This window comes from Typha angustifolia, chromosome 13 (assembly GCF_048772165.1).
Source record: "Typha angustifolia cultivar Huaian chromosome 13, ASM4877216v1, whole genome shotgun sequence".
In the NCBI taxonomy this organism is placed as follows: domain Eukaryota; kingdom Viridiplantae; phylum Streptophyta; class Magnoliopsida; order Poales; family Typhaceae; genus Typha; species Typha angustifolia.
The window spans coordinates 227,709-242,480 of NC_133251.1; the positions used below are offsets into that span (position 1 = coordinate 227,709).

At 38.9% G+C, this 14,772-nt stretch overlaps 2 protein-coding genes and 1 long non-coding RNA gene across 4 annotated transcripts; 2 read left to right on the forward strand and 1 right to left on the reverse strand.

The window, feature by feature from the left end:
- Positions 1-450: 450 nt before the first annotated feature.
- On the forward strand, positions 451-1,929 carry LOC140773446 (uncharacterized). Its single transcript, XR_012106477.1, has 2 exons — positions 451-1,483; positions 1,604-1,929. It is a non-coding gene; the product is annotated as an uncharacterized lncRNA (long non-coding RNA).
- LOC140773445 (uncharacterized) lies at positions 1,706-4,033 on the reverse strand. Of its 2 annotated transcripts, none has more exons than XM_073116004.1 (3): positions 3,274-4,033; positions 2,975-3,130; positions 1,706-2,865 (listed from the first exon to the last, which is right to left on the reverse strand). In XM_073116004.1, the coding sequence occupies exons 1-3, from the start codon at positions 4,015-4,017 to the stop codon at positions 2,569-2,571; spliced, it is 1,197 nt and encodes a 398-aa protein (XP_072972105.1). In that variant the 5' UTR covers positions 4,018-4,033; the 3' UTR covers positions 1,706-2,568. The 2 variants fall into 2 exon arrangements, with proteins under 2 accessions (XP_072972105.1, XP_072972107.1); XM_073116006.1 differs by having other exon boundaries at positions 2,975-3,127; positions 3,274-4,032.
- A 1,012-nt stretch (positions 4,034-5,045) lies between these two features.
- On the forward strand, positions 5,046-10,055 carry LOC140773744 (uncharacterized). Its single transcript, XM_073116460.1, has 10 exons — positions 5,046-5,235; positions 6,074-6,238; positions 7,082-7,262; positions 7,618-7,674; positions 7,762-7,832; positions 8,262-8,340; positions 8,420-8,479; positions 9,013-9,113; positions 9,213-9,273; positions 9,516-10,055. The coding sequence occupies exons 1-10, from the start codon at positions 5,102-5,104 to the stop codon at positions 9,918-9,920; spliced, it is 1,314 nt and encodes a 437-aa protein (XP_072972561.1). The 5' UTR covers positions 5,046-5,101; the 3' UTR covers positions 9,921-10,055.
- The last annotated feature ends 4,717 nt before the right edge of the window (positions 10,056-14,772 follow it).

The window sequence follows — 14,772 nt, forward strand, 5'->3', positions numbered from 1 at the left end:
AGAGGGTCAATTGCCGAGCCTTCCATTCAAGCCCCGGTGTTCTCCCATCTCCTCCGTCGTTCGCCAATATCTCTGATCCCAAATCTGCTCGCTTCTTTTACTCGGAGCCAACCAAACAGGGAAAACGGAACAGATCTTTTACTTTAAGTCCTTCACTGTCTCCCAAAGTCATTAACTTTACTGCTGATATCTCTTGCTCTGAGCTGTGGGCAGGGCCTGCCTACTCGAACTCACCTCCACCAAGCTCTGTACCGATACCCAAATTCTCTCTTCGCCCGAGACGAAGTATCTCACTCGAATTGCCACTTTCTGAGCCCGAAGTTGTGGTCCCAGCCGCTGCAAAATCGGCTCCATCTTCTCCTACCAGGGAGCCGGCCGATGGCTTCTTTCTCAACACTCTGACTGCTACCGAGAATTTGAGAAGGATTCTCCATTTGGATATTGCTGATCACTAAAGATGATCAAGGGCTTGGAGTTTTGTACATATTTTATGTGTTGTTGGTAGTTTCCTTGTTTTCTATTTTGTATAGAGGGTAGCGAATAGCTTGGTGGTGGTAATGGTGGGTTTGGAAGTATACTTCAGAAAGTGTAGCTTCAGGTGCAGAACAAGAATCTCCAAGATGGTGGTTTTTGTTATTGTAGGAAGGAATCTGGGAAACGACAACGGAATTGGGAAAAACGGAAGGATGTTAGACTGACTTAGAAATATGGAGCTACTTAGGGTGTGAAAAGGACTGTTCATGTCAACCGAAAGGAAGGGAATTAAGAGGTTGGTCTGAGTGTTGAGAAGAGAAGTTGGAATTAAGCATCAGTTTTACAAACTTGCCGTTTTCTTCAATTCCTCCTGCTAATTAGGTAGTTCTTATCCTCTGTTCTGTTCTAGTGTATGGTATTTAGTTAGGACTTCCCATCTTCATGGTTACTTGTATAGATTATTGTGTATATCCTTCAGTTTCAGTAGTTGAGGTCTCGTGTGTCACAGCATCAACTATCTGTGGTTCAGTTGCATCTCTTTCTTTTTAGCATTTGCATCCTGTCTAGTGGCTACATGTCTATCCCAAACTTAAAATTTAGGTTCATTTGGTTCTGTCATGTTTCCTTTTTTTTCTCTTTTTTCTTTTCCCCTGTCATGTTTGACCTAATATCTGACTTGCTGTGGTGCTCTCCGGGGGCACCAAGTTCCCTCGGCTACTTCTTCCGGCTTTTAGATGGAAGAAATTGAGAGGTAACTTGAGCGACAACTCACTCTCTTTCTCTGTCAGTTTGTCATCTTCGCCATGCTTATAGAGTCAAGCTGTCTGTTGTCATTTAGCATGCCATCTCTTGGTCCTTGCTATGGTCTATTAGGCTGTTCATATTATCCGGAAAGTTGCATAGAACGGTCATCATCGTTGGCTTCAATCTAAATCTGTCAGCCAAGTTCTGAAGTTAGTTCTTTTGGGAGGCCTTTCATAAAGCTGTTGAAGCTGAGAAAAGAACTGAGGTACTTCTTTTCATACTTCAACCATTTTTATTTTTATCCTTTTCTTCTACAAAAAACAAAGGTCCTTGGGATAGTAAAATTAATGCATCGACTAATTCACTGGTTGGCATGTTTATGCAGGGGTTATGTTGGAAACAACTATCGAAGAACAAAATACCCCTGTAGCTGTAGTTTTTTTAGGTACATGTTTGTACTGCAATTACTCCTGTGGCGGATGGTTGGTTTAATTCTTCCTAGCTGATTTCGTCCAGCCCGAGTTTTCTGCAGCTAGTTTCTGTGTGTAAGCGGTAGAAGGTCCTGTTTTGTTTTTGTTACTTGGTAGCACTTCTTGGCTATTGACCAGAAGATGTACTGTACTGGCTGAACTTGTGTAGTTAGTTCTGTAATATTTCTTTCTCATCAACTATATCCGTTCTAGTAAAAAACTGTTCTCTTTGAAGTCACCATTTCAGTTATTGTGGAACAGTTACACTTTTCCCAACCTCGATATTATGGGTGTGGGTTTGCAGCTTGAGATTCTATGTTCATCACGTTTCATCTGGACCAAACTAGAGCTAGGTCACTACCCGATGCTCGTTAACTTCTCATTTCCTTTGTCGATAAGGTTGATGTGTTGCCAGAATTTGAAGTTTGATATGTTTCGTGTGATTTTGTTTTCCATATACGGGTAGCAAATTCTCGTAGGTGTCAATATATGGGAGATTCTATGCCTAGAAGCATAGTGTATGAAATGTGGTCTCAGGTCGGCGGGTCGTTGAAGACGATCGTTGCATGGACAGACACACAATCACACAAGCAGGTTATTCCTCCAACGGACTGAATGTGAGTCTTTAGATGCTAATGCCTGTAAAAATCTATATGCTTGTGACTACATAAAGATCTACTTGAGGCTACATCAGATCTGGACATGTTGACAGAGTTGATATCTAGCAAGAGAAGAGCAGTGGCAGATTAAAATAGAACAGCTCCGAGGATTTATTCTGTTGACAATACAAGGTTAAACATTCTAGTTCTTGAATTATCTCTCTCACAAGAAATGAGAAAACTGTATGCATCATCGCTCTTGTTCTAATGGTATCACTCTTTCATGTTGGCTGAGTGAGTTTATCTTCTGTACTGTAGTAACGAGAGCCCGTGAATGAGTGAACCAGAAGCAATTTCCAAATCATCTGCTTCAGTTTCATCGCCATCTTTGAGAATCTCAATTTCAGCAGCTCCCATGTAGCTGGAATCATTCTTGGTCCCTGAAAGAGAGCACTCCTCTCGTATTCTAATACCCAGGTGTTCGGATCTAATTGCACTGCAGCAGAGCTCCACTTTTCGTAAGTCCACGAGCTGCTATTGCTTGCTCGCAGTGTAGACATCAGCTTCCCATCAGGCCACTGGTAGTTAAACGCAGTTAGAAGAAATCTAGGATTAGACTCAAAACTTTGCGACTACTCCAGTATATGCAAAGAGTTCTTCAGAGAAGCTAAATAATAGCATCTGTACCTCTGTGATTCTGCCAGAGAGAAGGGTTAGCCATCGAGGCAAAAACATGGTCGGAAGCAAGCCCGATGTCCTTAGGGGACTTCCCCAAATACTCACTTCCTCTGCTACGGACTTGTATATAACACACCTCCAGTGGAAGAAAAGGTGGCCTTCCTGCTATTATCATAAAGAACATAAGCCGGTTAAGGTAACCACATATTCATTTAAGACCTTAAGCTTTGATAAATTTGATGAACCTTTATCAATTTTCATACAGTAATCTGATTTTATTCTCGGTAATAACAAGAGAAGAAAAGAACCTGATTCAATTCCCAAACAGAATCCTGAGATCCACAATTGGAAACTCCCCCCTCGACCATTTCATCAATCTTCTTCTGCAAGACCTCCAACCTCCCCTTAAAATCACTCGCAAGCGATCGCGACTCCTCGCCGACCTGCCTGACCGCCTCCGGCGTCAATCTCGGTCCAAATCCCTTCAATACCCCCGCCGAGAATCCCGAATCGACAACCCATAACAAGAGGGCACCAACAAGAAAGCTCAACGCCCTGTGACCAGCAACCCAAGATCTCTCCTTTTCGACGATCTTCTTCTCCGCTAGCCTAGATTTCGCGGTGGATTCCATCGCCTGAGACAATTGGGTTTGTTTCGGCGGCGGGGGCGTTACGGGCACCATGACGGTGGAACCCGTTTCAGGCGTAGCTGGAGGTGTCATAGGATCCGATAAGACCAGCGGCCTCATGGGTGGTAGCGCCTTTTTGGCCGAGATCTTGGTGAGGGAATTCAGGGACACTAAGCTACCGGAGCCGACGAGATCTCGTGTCGCGCGGATACTGGCAAGGCACATGTTGCAGTGGCAATTGGTGTCCTTTCGGCATCCCGGGTAGTAGCAGCTGTCGGAGCTCCGGACCTCTGATCGGCTTCCAGCGGTGGTTGGTGTTTTTGCTGGTGAGGTTGGTGTTAGGGTCACAGACTTCATCCTTGACTTCTCTGATCTCGTTGCTTCTTTACCTTCCTCTTCCACTGATTTCTCTCTCAGATTCATTTTGGGAAGGAGTCAAAAGACTAAGAAAGAGGGGTTTTAAATTTTGAATCCATAACATTCTTCTCAAACGGTTAGAACACGTGGCACAATTGGCACATGGGCCTATTTGGTTCCACGTCGGCCCAATTTTCTTTTCCATTCAATAACTTTGAACTATACATATTAGCTCTGCAAAGGTTTAAACATTTTACTTTAGCTAAATATATTAAATCATTTAGTTTAGATTTCACGTTATGTTGTGTGTATCGCTAAATTATTATTTTAAATTAAAAATCAGTTAGATACTGCTATAAGTCGTTACGTTATTAAGTTGATTTCTTCAAATCAATCGTATTATCGAGTTGTTAAACTAAATCACTAAATTACTAAATAATTTTTTATATTAATTATTTAAGGTTATAGTTGATCCTACGAACTCATTGATAATAGAGGAGAACGAGAGAGTTGATTATTGTGGGGACGACAAAATGGTCACTCATAAGTTGGATCTTTAATAAAGATTAAGGAGTTAATTATATGTCGGGTCGAGTGTCTTTGTGAGTCACACAGTAGTTATTCATATGGTATCAGATAGTAGACCGTAAAAAATTACTACATCGAAATTGATGAGGACCAGCTTCCAAATAGTACATGGGCCAACGTGCAAGTATGCAATTGATCATTAAAATTATTAGCTTCAATAATCATATTAATACTTTGGTGAAGATCGTGTAGTTGTTGTGTGACACTTCCTAATAATCGATAGATAGTAGAATATCTGAATATTAGTTAGTTTTCTCCTGAGTACAAAAATATTGATGGACTGCACGTTATTTAAGAATTTAGAAAAAGGAGGAGAGTGAATTAAAATAATATTTATATATAACATGATAATAAAAGGTAAATTTTATTGATAAGAAAAATTTTAGAATAAGAAATTTGCTGGTGCCTTGGGTCGGCCCAGACAACACGAGTTCCAGTCCTAGTCAGCCCGGCCCATAAATAGGGTCGGAACGGACACCGGCGGAATTTGGACTCGTATTTAAAATCCCAACCTCCAGCCACGAGGGAAACCCTAGAGTCGAGATTTGTAGGGTTTTACAGTATGGAAGAGGATTTGATCGAAGAAGGAGAGAGCAATACGGGAGCGGAGGTCGCCCCAGCTTTGATCGCCGTCCACCCTCTCGAACAATTCATTGCTGTTGCTGTCGGATCCGAGCTCCGCGTCTTTGATTTAAAGTGAGGTTTTTGACCAGTCATGCTTTTTATTATTTTGAATTTTGATCAGTTTTCGTAAAGAAAATTTGTATCTTGGGAACAAATTTATGACCTTTGGATCAATTTTTGCTAGTTCATGTAAGAGTCAATATAAAATTATCACTTTTTTTTTCCCTTCAGAAAAAGTTTCTTTTCTGAGGCAGGTAATGCAGATTCCTGGTTAGTTCCCATTCAAGATTTTAGTGTATAATTTTGAACGTTCAGCTTCTGCAAAGGAAATTCCTATCTTGGGAACAAAGTTATGACATTTTGGATCAATTCATTTTAGTTCATGCCAGATTCAGTAGTTAAATAGTCAATCTTCCTTTTTCACGAAGAGTTTCTGCTTTGAGGTTGGTTAATACAAATTCCTGATTAGCTTCTATTCAAGATTTTAGCGAGAATTAGAATTCTGATAGAGCCGCAAATTTGTATCTTTATTGTTTTTATTATATATTAACTGCTGTTTCAGGATATACCAATATAGTATAGGAAAGAAGTTCTGATCACTCATACATAGAGATCAATGCAAGATCTTTTGTAAATATTATATGCAAGTTTGTCTTGATGTTGTATACTTCTTTTTAATCCTGATGGATTTGCCTAACTATGCTCAAATTTTAAATATTTATCACAATAGTAAGTTGTCATAGCAAGGATGATAGTAGCAAACTTAGTTGAGTCTCTTCCATCTTCTCGAGTAGTTTTAAACTTTAGCACTTTTTATGAATCACTGTTGCTAAAATCACTATGATTTTATTTGCTGACATATTATTTATATTTAGTGGCTTATGCTGCTGTTTGTTCTTTGTCAAATTAGAGGTGATTGCCCAATTTGTCTGTTAGACGATTCTGGTGGTCCTTCTCATTCTGATTCTGTAAGAGATATTTCATTCGGTGCAAATGGCAACCTCTTTGCATCTGCTGGTGATGATAAACTTGTTAAGATATGGAAAACTGGTTCCTGGAATTGCATTCGGACTGTGTAAGTGATACTCTTCAGAGTTGCCATTCTACTAAATCAAACATTACTTAACCATTTTCCACTATTTTATGATATTTTTTCCTACATGTAGGTAAAAAGTAAAAAGTATGCATACTTGATAATACATCTACAGAGTTTCATCTAATAAAATGTCATAGGTTGAGACCTATTTTCTTTTAAACTTCCATTCACTCAACATCAACATACACTAGGTATGAACATTTATTAAATTTCAACCAATCAGATGTCATGGTGGGTGACGTTTTCTTCTTTTAAACTTTTGTTCTGTCATGATTTTGTAATTTCTGATGTACTTTTCTACTAAGTGATCAATGAAAAGAATCTTATTATGTGTTTGGCATTGTGAAGTGTAAACATTACGTTTGTTTCTGTTTTTGAGGCCTCTTACATTTTTTTTCAATTATTTCTGTTTTGTGGTTTCTGTCATATTTTTCGAGTAGTTGTTGATGGACATGGGGCATAAAATTTTTAAACAATCTAGATTTTAGGTGATTATTTTTTCAATAAGCATTTTATATATCTCAAAGTCATGTCAATGACTCCAGTTAACTTATTTGGCTGTTGATTCTTTTTGGCATTGAAGATGGAGTTGCTATGTCAACTCTTTTTTTTTTTCATTAAGAGAGTTCTTTTGTTTATTTTCATAAAGCATTTTGGTGCTATCATTATAACAAATAGTGGAAATCTTGGAGAATAATCTTATTAATTAGGTGCCTCAATGTGTGCTTCTAAATGGCTAATTGATATCTTTTTGGCTTTTATTCTCATTAACTAAAATCCTTGGCTATTAATAATCTTCACACTCCTTTTGTGTTTCTGCAGATGTGCTGAGAAACGAGTCAGTGCAATTGCTATAAGTAATGATGGCCAATTCGTAACATTTGCTGATAAATTTGGAGTTGTTTGGTTAGTGAGATTGGGTGAAGATGGTGATGGGCATGCATCAGTTGATAACAGGGGTGTGCCAGTTCTAGGTCATTACTGCAGCATAATTACTAGCATGGTGTGAATTTAAAATCTTACATCTTTTCTTATAGTTGTCTTTCATCTATTTTTATGACTAACTAATCTTCTTCATTACAACTAAAGATTCTCGACATGCCCTTTTTTTTTCCTTGAAAGATCCAAGATAGATGAATAATAAGAAGAAATATTGTAATCCAACTTTCCTTATTAGAAATGAGAAGATACGAGGTATTAGCAAAATTCTCTTTATAGGTTATTGTCACTGTGATTGGAAATAATACCGATAAAATATATACTTTCAAAGGATTCCTGGAGTCTACAAGTTACAGCGTCCCTTTTGTGAGCTATGGTGATTACTATATTGAATTGTATTTTTACTTCTTGACATGCAGAAATTCTCACCAGATGGACAATTCATTGCTACTGCTGATCGGGATTTCAAAATTCGTGTATTAAGCTCTCTGTGCTATTTAATATCTTCCTCTTCTCTCCATACTGCTTACCTATTTGACCTCTTACCATCTTTCTAATTGTAGATCACTTCATTCCCAAAACAGCCTTTAAAGGGTGCACATGAAATACAAAGTTTCTGCCTTGGCCATACAGAGTATGTTTTTGTATCCTTGTATTTGTGTTCTTTTGTAGTAATTTCTTCCTTTTCAAAAGTTTCCTTGTCCGTTCTCAAGATCTAGATCTTTTAGATATGAAGATACACTCGCAAGCTATTTGATTGCTTCTTGGAGCCTTGTCACTCACAAGCTATTTGATGGCTTCTTGGAGCCTTGTCACTAGTTTCTCTTAGTCATTGTACTCTTGTGAACACGAGATAACTTGATGTATGTGCCCTCTGGTTGCTTTAATACAATACTAGTTGGTTACATGAGATAATTTGATTGACTCACCCTATTATGACTATATTTGAATCTGTAGTATTTTCCATATAATAGCTGATGACCCTGGATATATCAGGCTTGGATGCAGCGCCATTCTACCACTTGTTCATATAATTCATGATTACAATTGTTGTTTTTTGCAGTTTTGTGTCATGCCTTACATTTGCATGCCCTTCAGCTCACGTTGAGGGATTTCTTTTATCTGGAAGTGGTGATTCAACTGTGGGTACATTCATGTCCTTTTCGTTTATCTGCATGTTATCAAGAGGCAGATTTTAATATTGTTTCATTTTGGTTTAAGGTTCGTTTGTGGGATTTCATTAATGGGCGCCTTCTTGATACTTGTGAAGTTGGAGCTAAGGTACAATGCTCGATTTTTAACTTTCTGTGGATGAAATGTCAATTGCGGTGACAGTGCTATAAGCATGAAAGAACATGAAATGAGATCAATTTGGAGGCTTTATTTTTGTACAACTTCTCACTTCTCATGACCATGCGAATTTGCAATTTCATTTATGATCGGTACTGCATTCTGGGACAACTAGGCTTTTTAGGGATTGCTCTTTTATGAAGAATTCCTAGTTAGCTCAAAGTATGAATATGCTTATTGATGTTTAAAGTAGAAGATTGTATTCTGCCATTTATTTGATCCATATTTATGAACACAGAACATATTGAAATATAACCAGGAACTATTATTGAAAGATGACTTCATAAAGTGAATGCTTAGCAATGAGAATGAGGCTTGATGATAATGGTTATTGTAGCTTTTCATTCTGAAAATTGGCAGTAATTAAGTTTCATCTGTTTTGCTGTGCTCTCTGCTTCTTCAGTTTCCTGCTTAACCCAAATATCAATATTCTTCCTCTGAGCTAATTTGTTTTCCTTGCATAGTCAGGATTGCTACAGCTAGATGAAATCAAAGAGAGTAACCCAGCTGTCACTGATATATGTGCCTCCTGTAATGGTTCACTAGTTGCTGTTACCATTCAAAGGCAAGTTTGGAATGTGATATATTGTGTGCTAAGGTATTCTTAAGTTCCCATTTAGTCAATCTTGACATATTTAGAATTGTTTCTGATTTGACTGCACAGCTTGAATGGAGTTATTCTTTTGAGCTGCAACTTCTCAGCTAAAACCTTGTCAATTGCCAAGGTGAGTTCTTAGGATATAGTTATCTGAAATGAACCGCTTAGAGCCAACTGATACGAAATCTTGGCTGCATCTGTCCCTTTCTTTTCTGAAGGAAATTTTAACATGTTATTACTGGAGCACCCGTTTCTGCACGGATTGTCAATTAATTAATCTAACTACTGTGATTGTTGGAGATGGGCAACTGTAATTTCATAATCTCATTGGTGAAGCTAAGTTACTCATATAGTCATATCTATTTGCAGGTTCTTACCATGGAAAAGAGTTATATCCCTACAAGCTTAGGGCTGAGTTTGTCTGCTGAACGCTTATGGACTATGATGGGTGCCTCTGATTCACCCACTTCGGGTTGTACTCGGTTGTTGACCCGTGTAAAGATTGTCTCTGGCTTCTGCAGAGACTCTTCAGCTTCCCAATCTCATGATCCTGTTGTTTTGATGGATGATGAAGTACCTGGTGGCGAGAAACTTCTCTTGCAACTGCAGGGAAGTGTAGACGTTGCAGAGCAAGAAGCAATGTTAGCATCGGCAGCAGCAGCATTGAGAGTTTCTATGCACAATATGTTAATAAAGAAGCAGTACTCAGTTGAGAAAAGAGAGCTCAGAAAAAGGAGCAGAAATGACAAGAAACTCAACAATAAACCCTGTTGAATCTACTATGCAAGGATTTTCCAGCCATATCGAACTCAGTTTATGTGGTAGTGCTGAATTTATTTATTTTTTGCTTGTGCCATGATGTACTTTATTCTAGTTATTAAACCTTGAAGGATTTCTACCTTGCTTCCATTTAAATTTGCTCGAGACTCACTCATAAGAGTCATAGCAGTGAACTTCCATAGCATCGATGTTATGAATATGCTTAATTATGCAAGCCCACGTAGAATCTAAGAAATGGCTGTAGAGAGTAGTAAATTTAGCTGTCTGCGATGATGACAGGGGGAAGAAACGAATATAAAGAGGAGAAAGAGTGTGTCGCTACTTGTCTCCTAGATTTGCTATGCGGGCTTAAAAACAATACAGTGGTCTATTAAGGCAATGAACAATGACCACTTTACTGACATCTTTCCTCACCAAAAGATGCCATGTCTCTCTCATGCAATGTTGCAATGATCACATTCACATTCATTGCAATACATACAGAAGGGAATTAGAACGTCATATTCGTAAGTTTAAGCTCTAATATCTACACTATCTTTATATCCAATTTAGTGCAGAAATTAACCCTCTCTCTCTCCCCTCTACATTCTTATTGATTGTGGTATATGTTAGGAACTTGGCATTAAAATGGTGCTCTGTTTCCTTTACAAAGGACAAAGACTGGGTGCAGTCTGTGGGTCATTTATGATGGTGCCAAGCATTTGGGTTAATCAAGGCTGCATGCAGAAGAGTGATGCCCACTTGAAAGACACATCCATTGGGGCAGTTGAATTGGCACTGTTGGTGTGAGGTCATGCAAACCAACATTTGGCATATTCAAAGGAGGTAAAGAGGGAGCTGTTGACAAAACCTAACTCCATTAACATATCAGTAAATTAGCAATACCTCATTAAAGGTGATGGTATGTGTCCAAGACTTTGAGAGAGAGAGAGAGAGAGAGAGAGAGAGAGAGAGAGAGAGAGAGAGAGAGATCTACTAGCAAATAGTAGAAAGTTACAAGCCACACAGGAGCTTAGACATGATTGGATTGGATGTAGACATTGAAGGCAGTGTTAGTTTCAGAAAGGGAACCAATAGCAGTGACATCTTTTTATAAAGGAAGTTGATGTGATTACTAAAGACAAAGGAGGCATGGTTGCATTCATCAACTACCCTAATGTAGCTCCATAGGCCAATGAGCTGTGGGAGTAAGAATAAACAAATGAAAGGGATGTGTGCCTCTGATCTTTTGAGTTCAGAGAAAAAAAAAAAAAAACTTAAATCTAATATATTCTCTACTCTCTTTTATTTTCTATAAAAAAGAGGTAAGAGACTAGCATTCAAGTACTAACTGTTGGAGCATGTGAGTACTAAGAGAGGATGGAAATTAGATACCTCTTCTTTCTTTTCGATATAGAAGATGTATAGGCCTGAAGCAATATTGGAGAAATTATTTGCCAAAGAGATAATAAAATTTGACAGATCTAGCAGCATTTAATATTCACATGGAGATGAAAAGGGATAAAACAATATATATATATATTTTGTTTGATTGTATGATGCTTAACTTTTTATTTCTTTCTTCTTTTTCCCTTCATCTCAAGTAAATTTACATGCATGAAAAGAACAGGAGATCAGAAACAGCCATAATTTGAAGCCATTCTGGTCCCAGGAAGAAACTGGAATAGTTGGTAACTTGTACAAATAATTCTCTTTATATCATTGAACCAAAATGTCCTTGTTAAGATGCTACTGTTGGATTTTAATGGTTGAGAACCCAAATCTTCCTACGCAACCAGATGTTGTATGAATTTGATACAGTGCTCCTAGTTGTCATCTATCTCTAGGGTCTCTATCCACCCACAAATGGTGCCTAGCAAATTGAGGACCCATCTACAATTCATCCACCCTCATCATTTGGGATGAGATGTCCACATTAGCAATCAATCTACAGTGGACCATTCTTGGGCCCAGTTTCTGCATGATGATGAGCACCCCATTACTCCACTCTTCCTGAGATACTATGTCTGATAACTGTAAGCTATGAAGGAAGTCATGCAAATTGGAGGGGACCTATAATATGTTATAGTGTGATGTCTCTTTCCCCTCTTGATCTTATGCTATATTTGTCATCTCCAAAGTTGGTTTCAGGCCTACATGACATTGTTATGTTGTTTTTTGGCTTAGAATTTAGATAATGGGTTCGCTCCAATGTCTACATGACATCAAGAGAGGCAAGTGGGAAGTCCAACTTGGTTAGCTTAGATATATGCACCAGAAAGTTATATATGGATTTCCTATGTAGGGCTTGGCCTTAGCAACTCAGTGGAGATTGTCTCAATCTTTCAAAAGTAGCAGCATGCCTGAAAGAGTATTGAAAGCCCCCTTAGACCACTAAATTAACCTGACCCATGCATGATTGCATCCAAAAGAAAGAACTAACACAAAAGTTTGACGTGAAAGACCAAATACAGGCATAAAATCTATTGGTTGGTGTCTGCAAGATCCGTAGAGGATAAAATGTATTCAATATTAATCCCATTGTTAGATAGGATATATGCTAATGTGATTTAAATACACCCATATACATACATATATATATATATATACAAGTAATGAATGTATGTACATATATACGTTATATTTGGATTGGTGGGTCATAGCAGTTCATTGCAAGCTTTATAGAAAGCAATTCAAATTAGAGATGAGAAGAGAAATGGGCCTACCCCCAACTTGCATCCCTTCGTAATGGCATGTCGTTTCCTAGCTTTTGACCTAGTGCAGAGGGCATAAATTTTACCCCAACTTTGTCATTCCTTCATTCATATTTGGATGTAAAGATGCTGGCAGTGAGTCAATCATGCAACCATCTATAATAAATCTCTGCATTAACTAGGATTTGTTCCTACTCTCCTACAAGTGAACAGAAAGAAAAGTTCCAAAGGGAAAAACAAAAACAAAAAAAGGTGCACAGCTTCTTGTCTTGTATTCTTTCATTTGAGCAGTATTCCTAGGCATGCTACTCCTTTCCTCTCTCTCTATTTCCCCCACCCCCCCCCCCCCCCCCCACCCCCTAGATTTAACGATATATATGCAATATATTTTGATCATCAGTAAAAGCTTCATATCTTGACAAATAATTATTTTTGTTTTCTAATTTTCTAACTATGAAGTGAAGTTTAAATGTTTAATGCATGGACCCATGTCTGGAGTAGTGCGCCACTAAACAAAACAGGAATGTTCTCAAACAAATAAAAAAAAAGAAAATAAATCAATCAAAAAGGTAAGGATTAAAGGGTGAAGTAGAAAAACAGTCAAATACCATTGTACTGGGCTGCTTTAATTGTTGATCTCAACTATTTCAATGAAGAGAATGCAGCATGAGAAACACATCCTAATACACCACGATATATGGAAAAGCTAGCTATATGATTGGCCTAAATTGGAGTAGCACAAATATAAGCTTTCTCTTTCTCCAAAGCATGCATAAACAAGAGGACCATAGAACTTGAGTCTATCCTAATCTTTTAGTTGCTTTAGCATTGCACCATGCCTACATGATAAGCTAAACGAAGAAAGAAAGAGATAACGATGAAAAAAAGAAAGAAAAAAGAAGAAGAAAAGAAAAGGACACCCTAGCTAGTTTTTCATGACCTACTCCTGAATTCCCTGCCATGCATGAGTCAATAATAAGGCATCATCCTATCAAGTTTAAGCCACTTCTCCACTAATGAATCCAAAAGAGTAATGCCCATGGCCCTCTCGCCCTCCTCCTCCTCCTCCTCCTCCCTAATGCCCATAGGTATCAAATGCAAAGCAATAATTGCAGCATAGGGAGGAGAATTCAATCATTAATTCCCACAAATCCACACTAATTTTACTAAGATGATGATGATGGTGATAATAATAATAATAAAAAAGAAGAGATTAGGTCTCACATCACTCTTTGTAGCATGAAAGATGGTAGAAGGGCTAAGAAGTCTAATGGCATTTATTTAATATATATATATATATATATATATAATAAACAAGCACCACTTTTAATGGCTTGTCTCAAGGATGGGTAGCATTCCCCCCACTTTGAATGCAAAGGACTTAGAATAATCTTATCCTTCACGCAGCTGCGTCGCTGCCACAGTGGACCAATCCGTGCGGTGGGGTCCACGTGGGCCGTCACACGTGTATGGAGCGGGCCCACTTGGCCACGTGGCGGGGGACGAAAGGGGAGGGGTAGATTGGTAGAGTAACTATACGACAACTTGTCACTTGTGGTAGGTAGTCGGGGTAGTTTTTGGCCTGCAGCAGTCTAATTTTAAGAGATGGAGATGGAGATGGAGATGGAGATTGAGGGGGGGGCAATGGGGGGGGATATAGTTAGAAGACGAGAGAAGTGGAACAAGTCAAGTGGGGGAGGGGAGGAGGAGGAGGAGGAAGTGGGCCCGTACGAATCTGCAGGGAAGTCCGTGAACGAGAGACGGACGAGTCGAGTTGAGTTGATGAACAGTGATGGGTCATCGTGACTCGTGTTAAAGATTAAACTCACCACCAATGTTAAGTGTAGTAGAGTGAGGGATGGGATGGGATGGAACCGTTGGGACTTGGGAGTGCTTCCAATTAATCCGGTTCCCACACCGCAACTTAACGGGAAGCCGAAACAGACCCCGCACTGACCGCCACATTAATCGTATCGTGCCGTCATCTCGTCGCGTTGCGCTCAACTCCCCCCGTAAAGTTACCGCCACCCTCTTAACTCCGTACCTCGCGCTCACGAGTCACGCCTACTGAGAACTAGGAACTGGGATCTATTTACTTGTTTGATTCACTGCCGCGAGTGATTGTACCGCTGAGAGCATGGGCTTTTGGGGCC

Coding starts and splice junctions, on each gene's coding strand:
- LOC140773445 (XM_073116004.1), bottom strand. CDS start 4,017: ATGAATCTGAGAGAGAAATCAGTGGAAGAGGAAGGTAAAGAAGCAACG. Junction 3,131..3,273: donor CTGTTTGGGAATTGAATCAG/GTTCTTTTCTTC, acceptor TTATGATAATAG/CAGGAAGGCCACCTTTTCTT. Junction 2,866..2,974: donor TCTCTGGCAGAATCACAGAG/GTACAGATGCTA, acceptor TTTAACTACCAG/TGGCCTGATGGGAAGCTGAT.
- LOC140773744 (XM_073116460.1), top strand. CDS start 5,102: ATGGAAGAGGATTTGATCGAAGAAGGAGAGAGCAATACGGGAGCGGAG. Junction 5,236..6,073: donor CTCCGCGTCTTTGATTTAAA/GTGAGGTTTTTG, acceptor TTGTCAAATTAG/AGGTGATTGCCCAATTTGTC. Junction 9,114..9,212: donor GTTGCTGTTACCATTCAAAG/GCAAGTTTGGAA, acceptor TTGACTGCACAG/CTTGAATGGAGTTATTCTTT.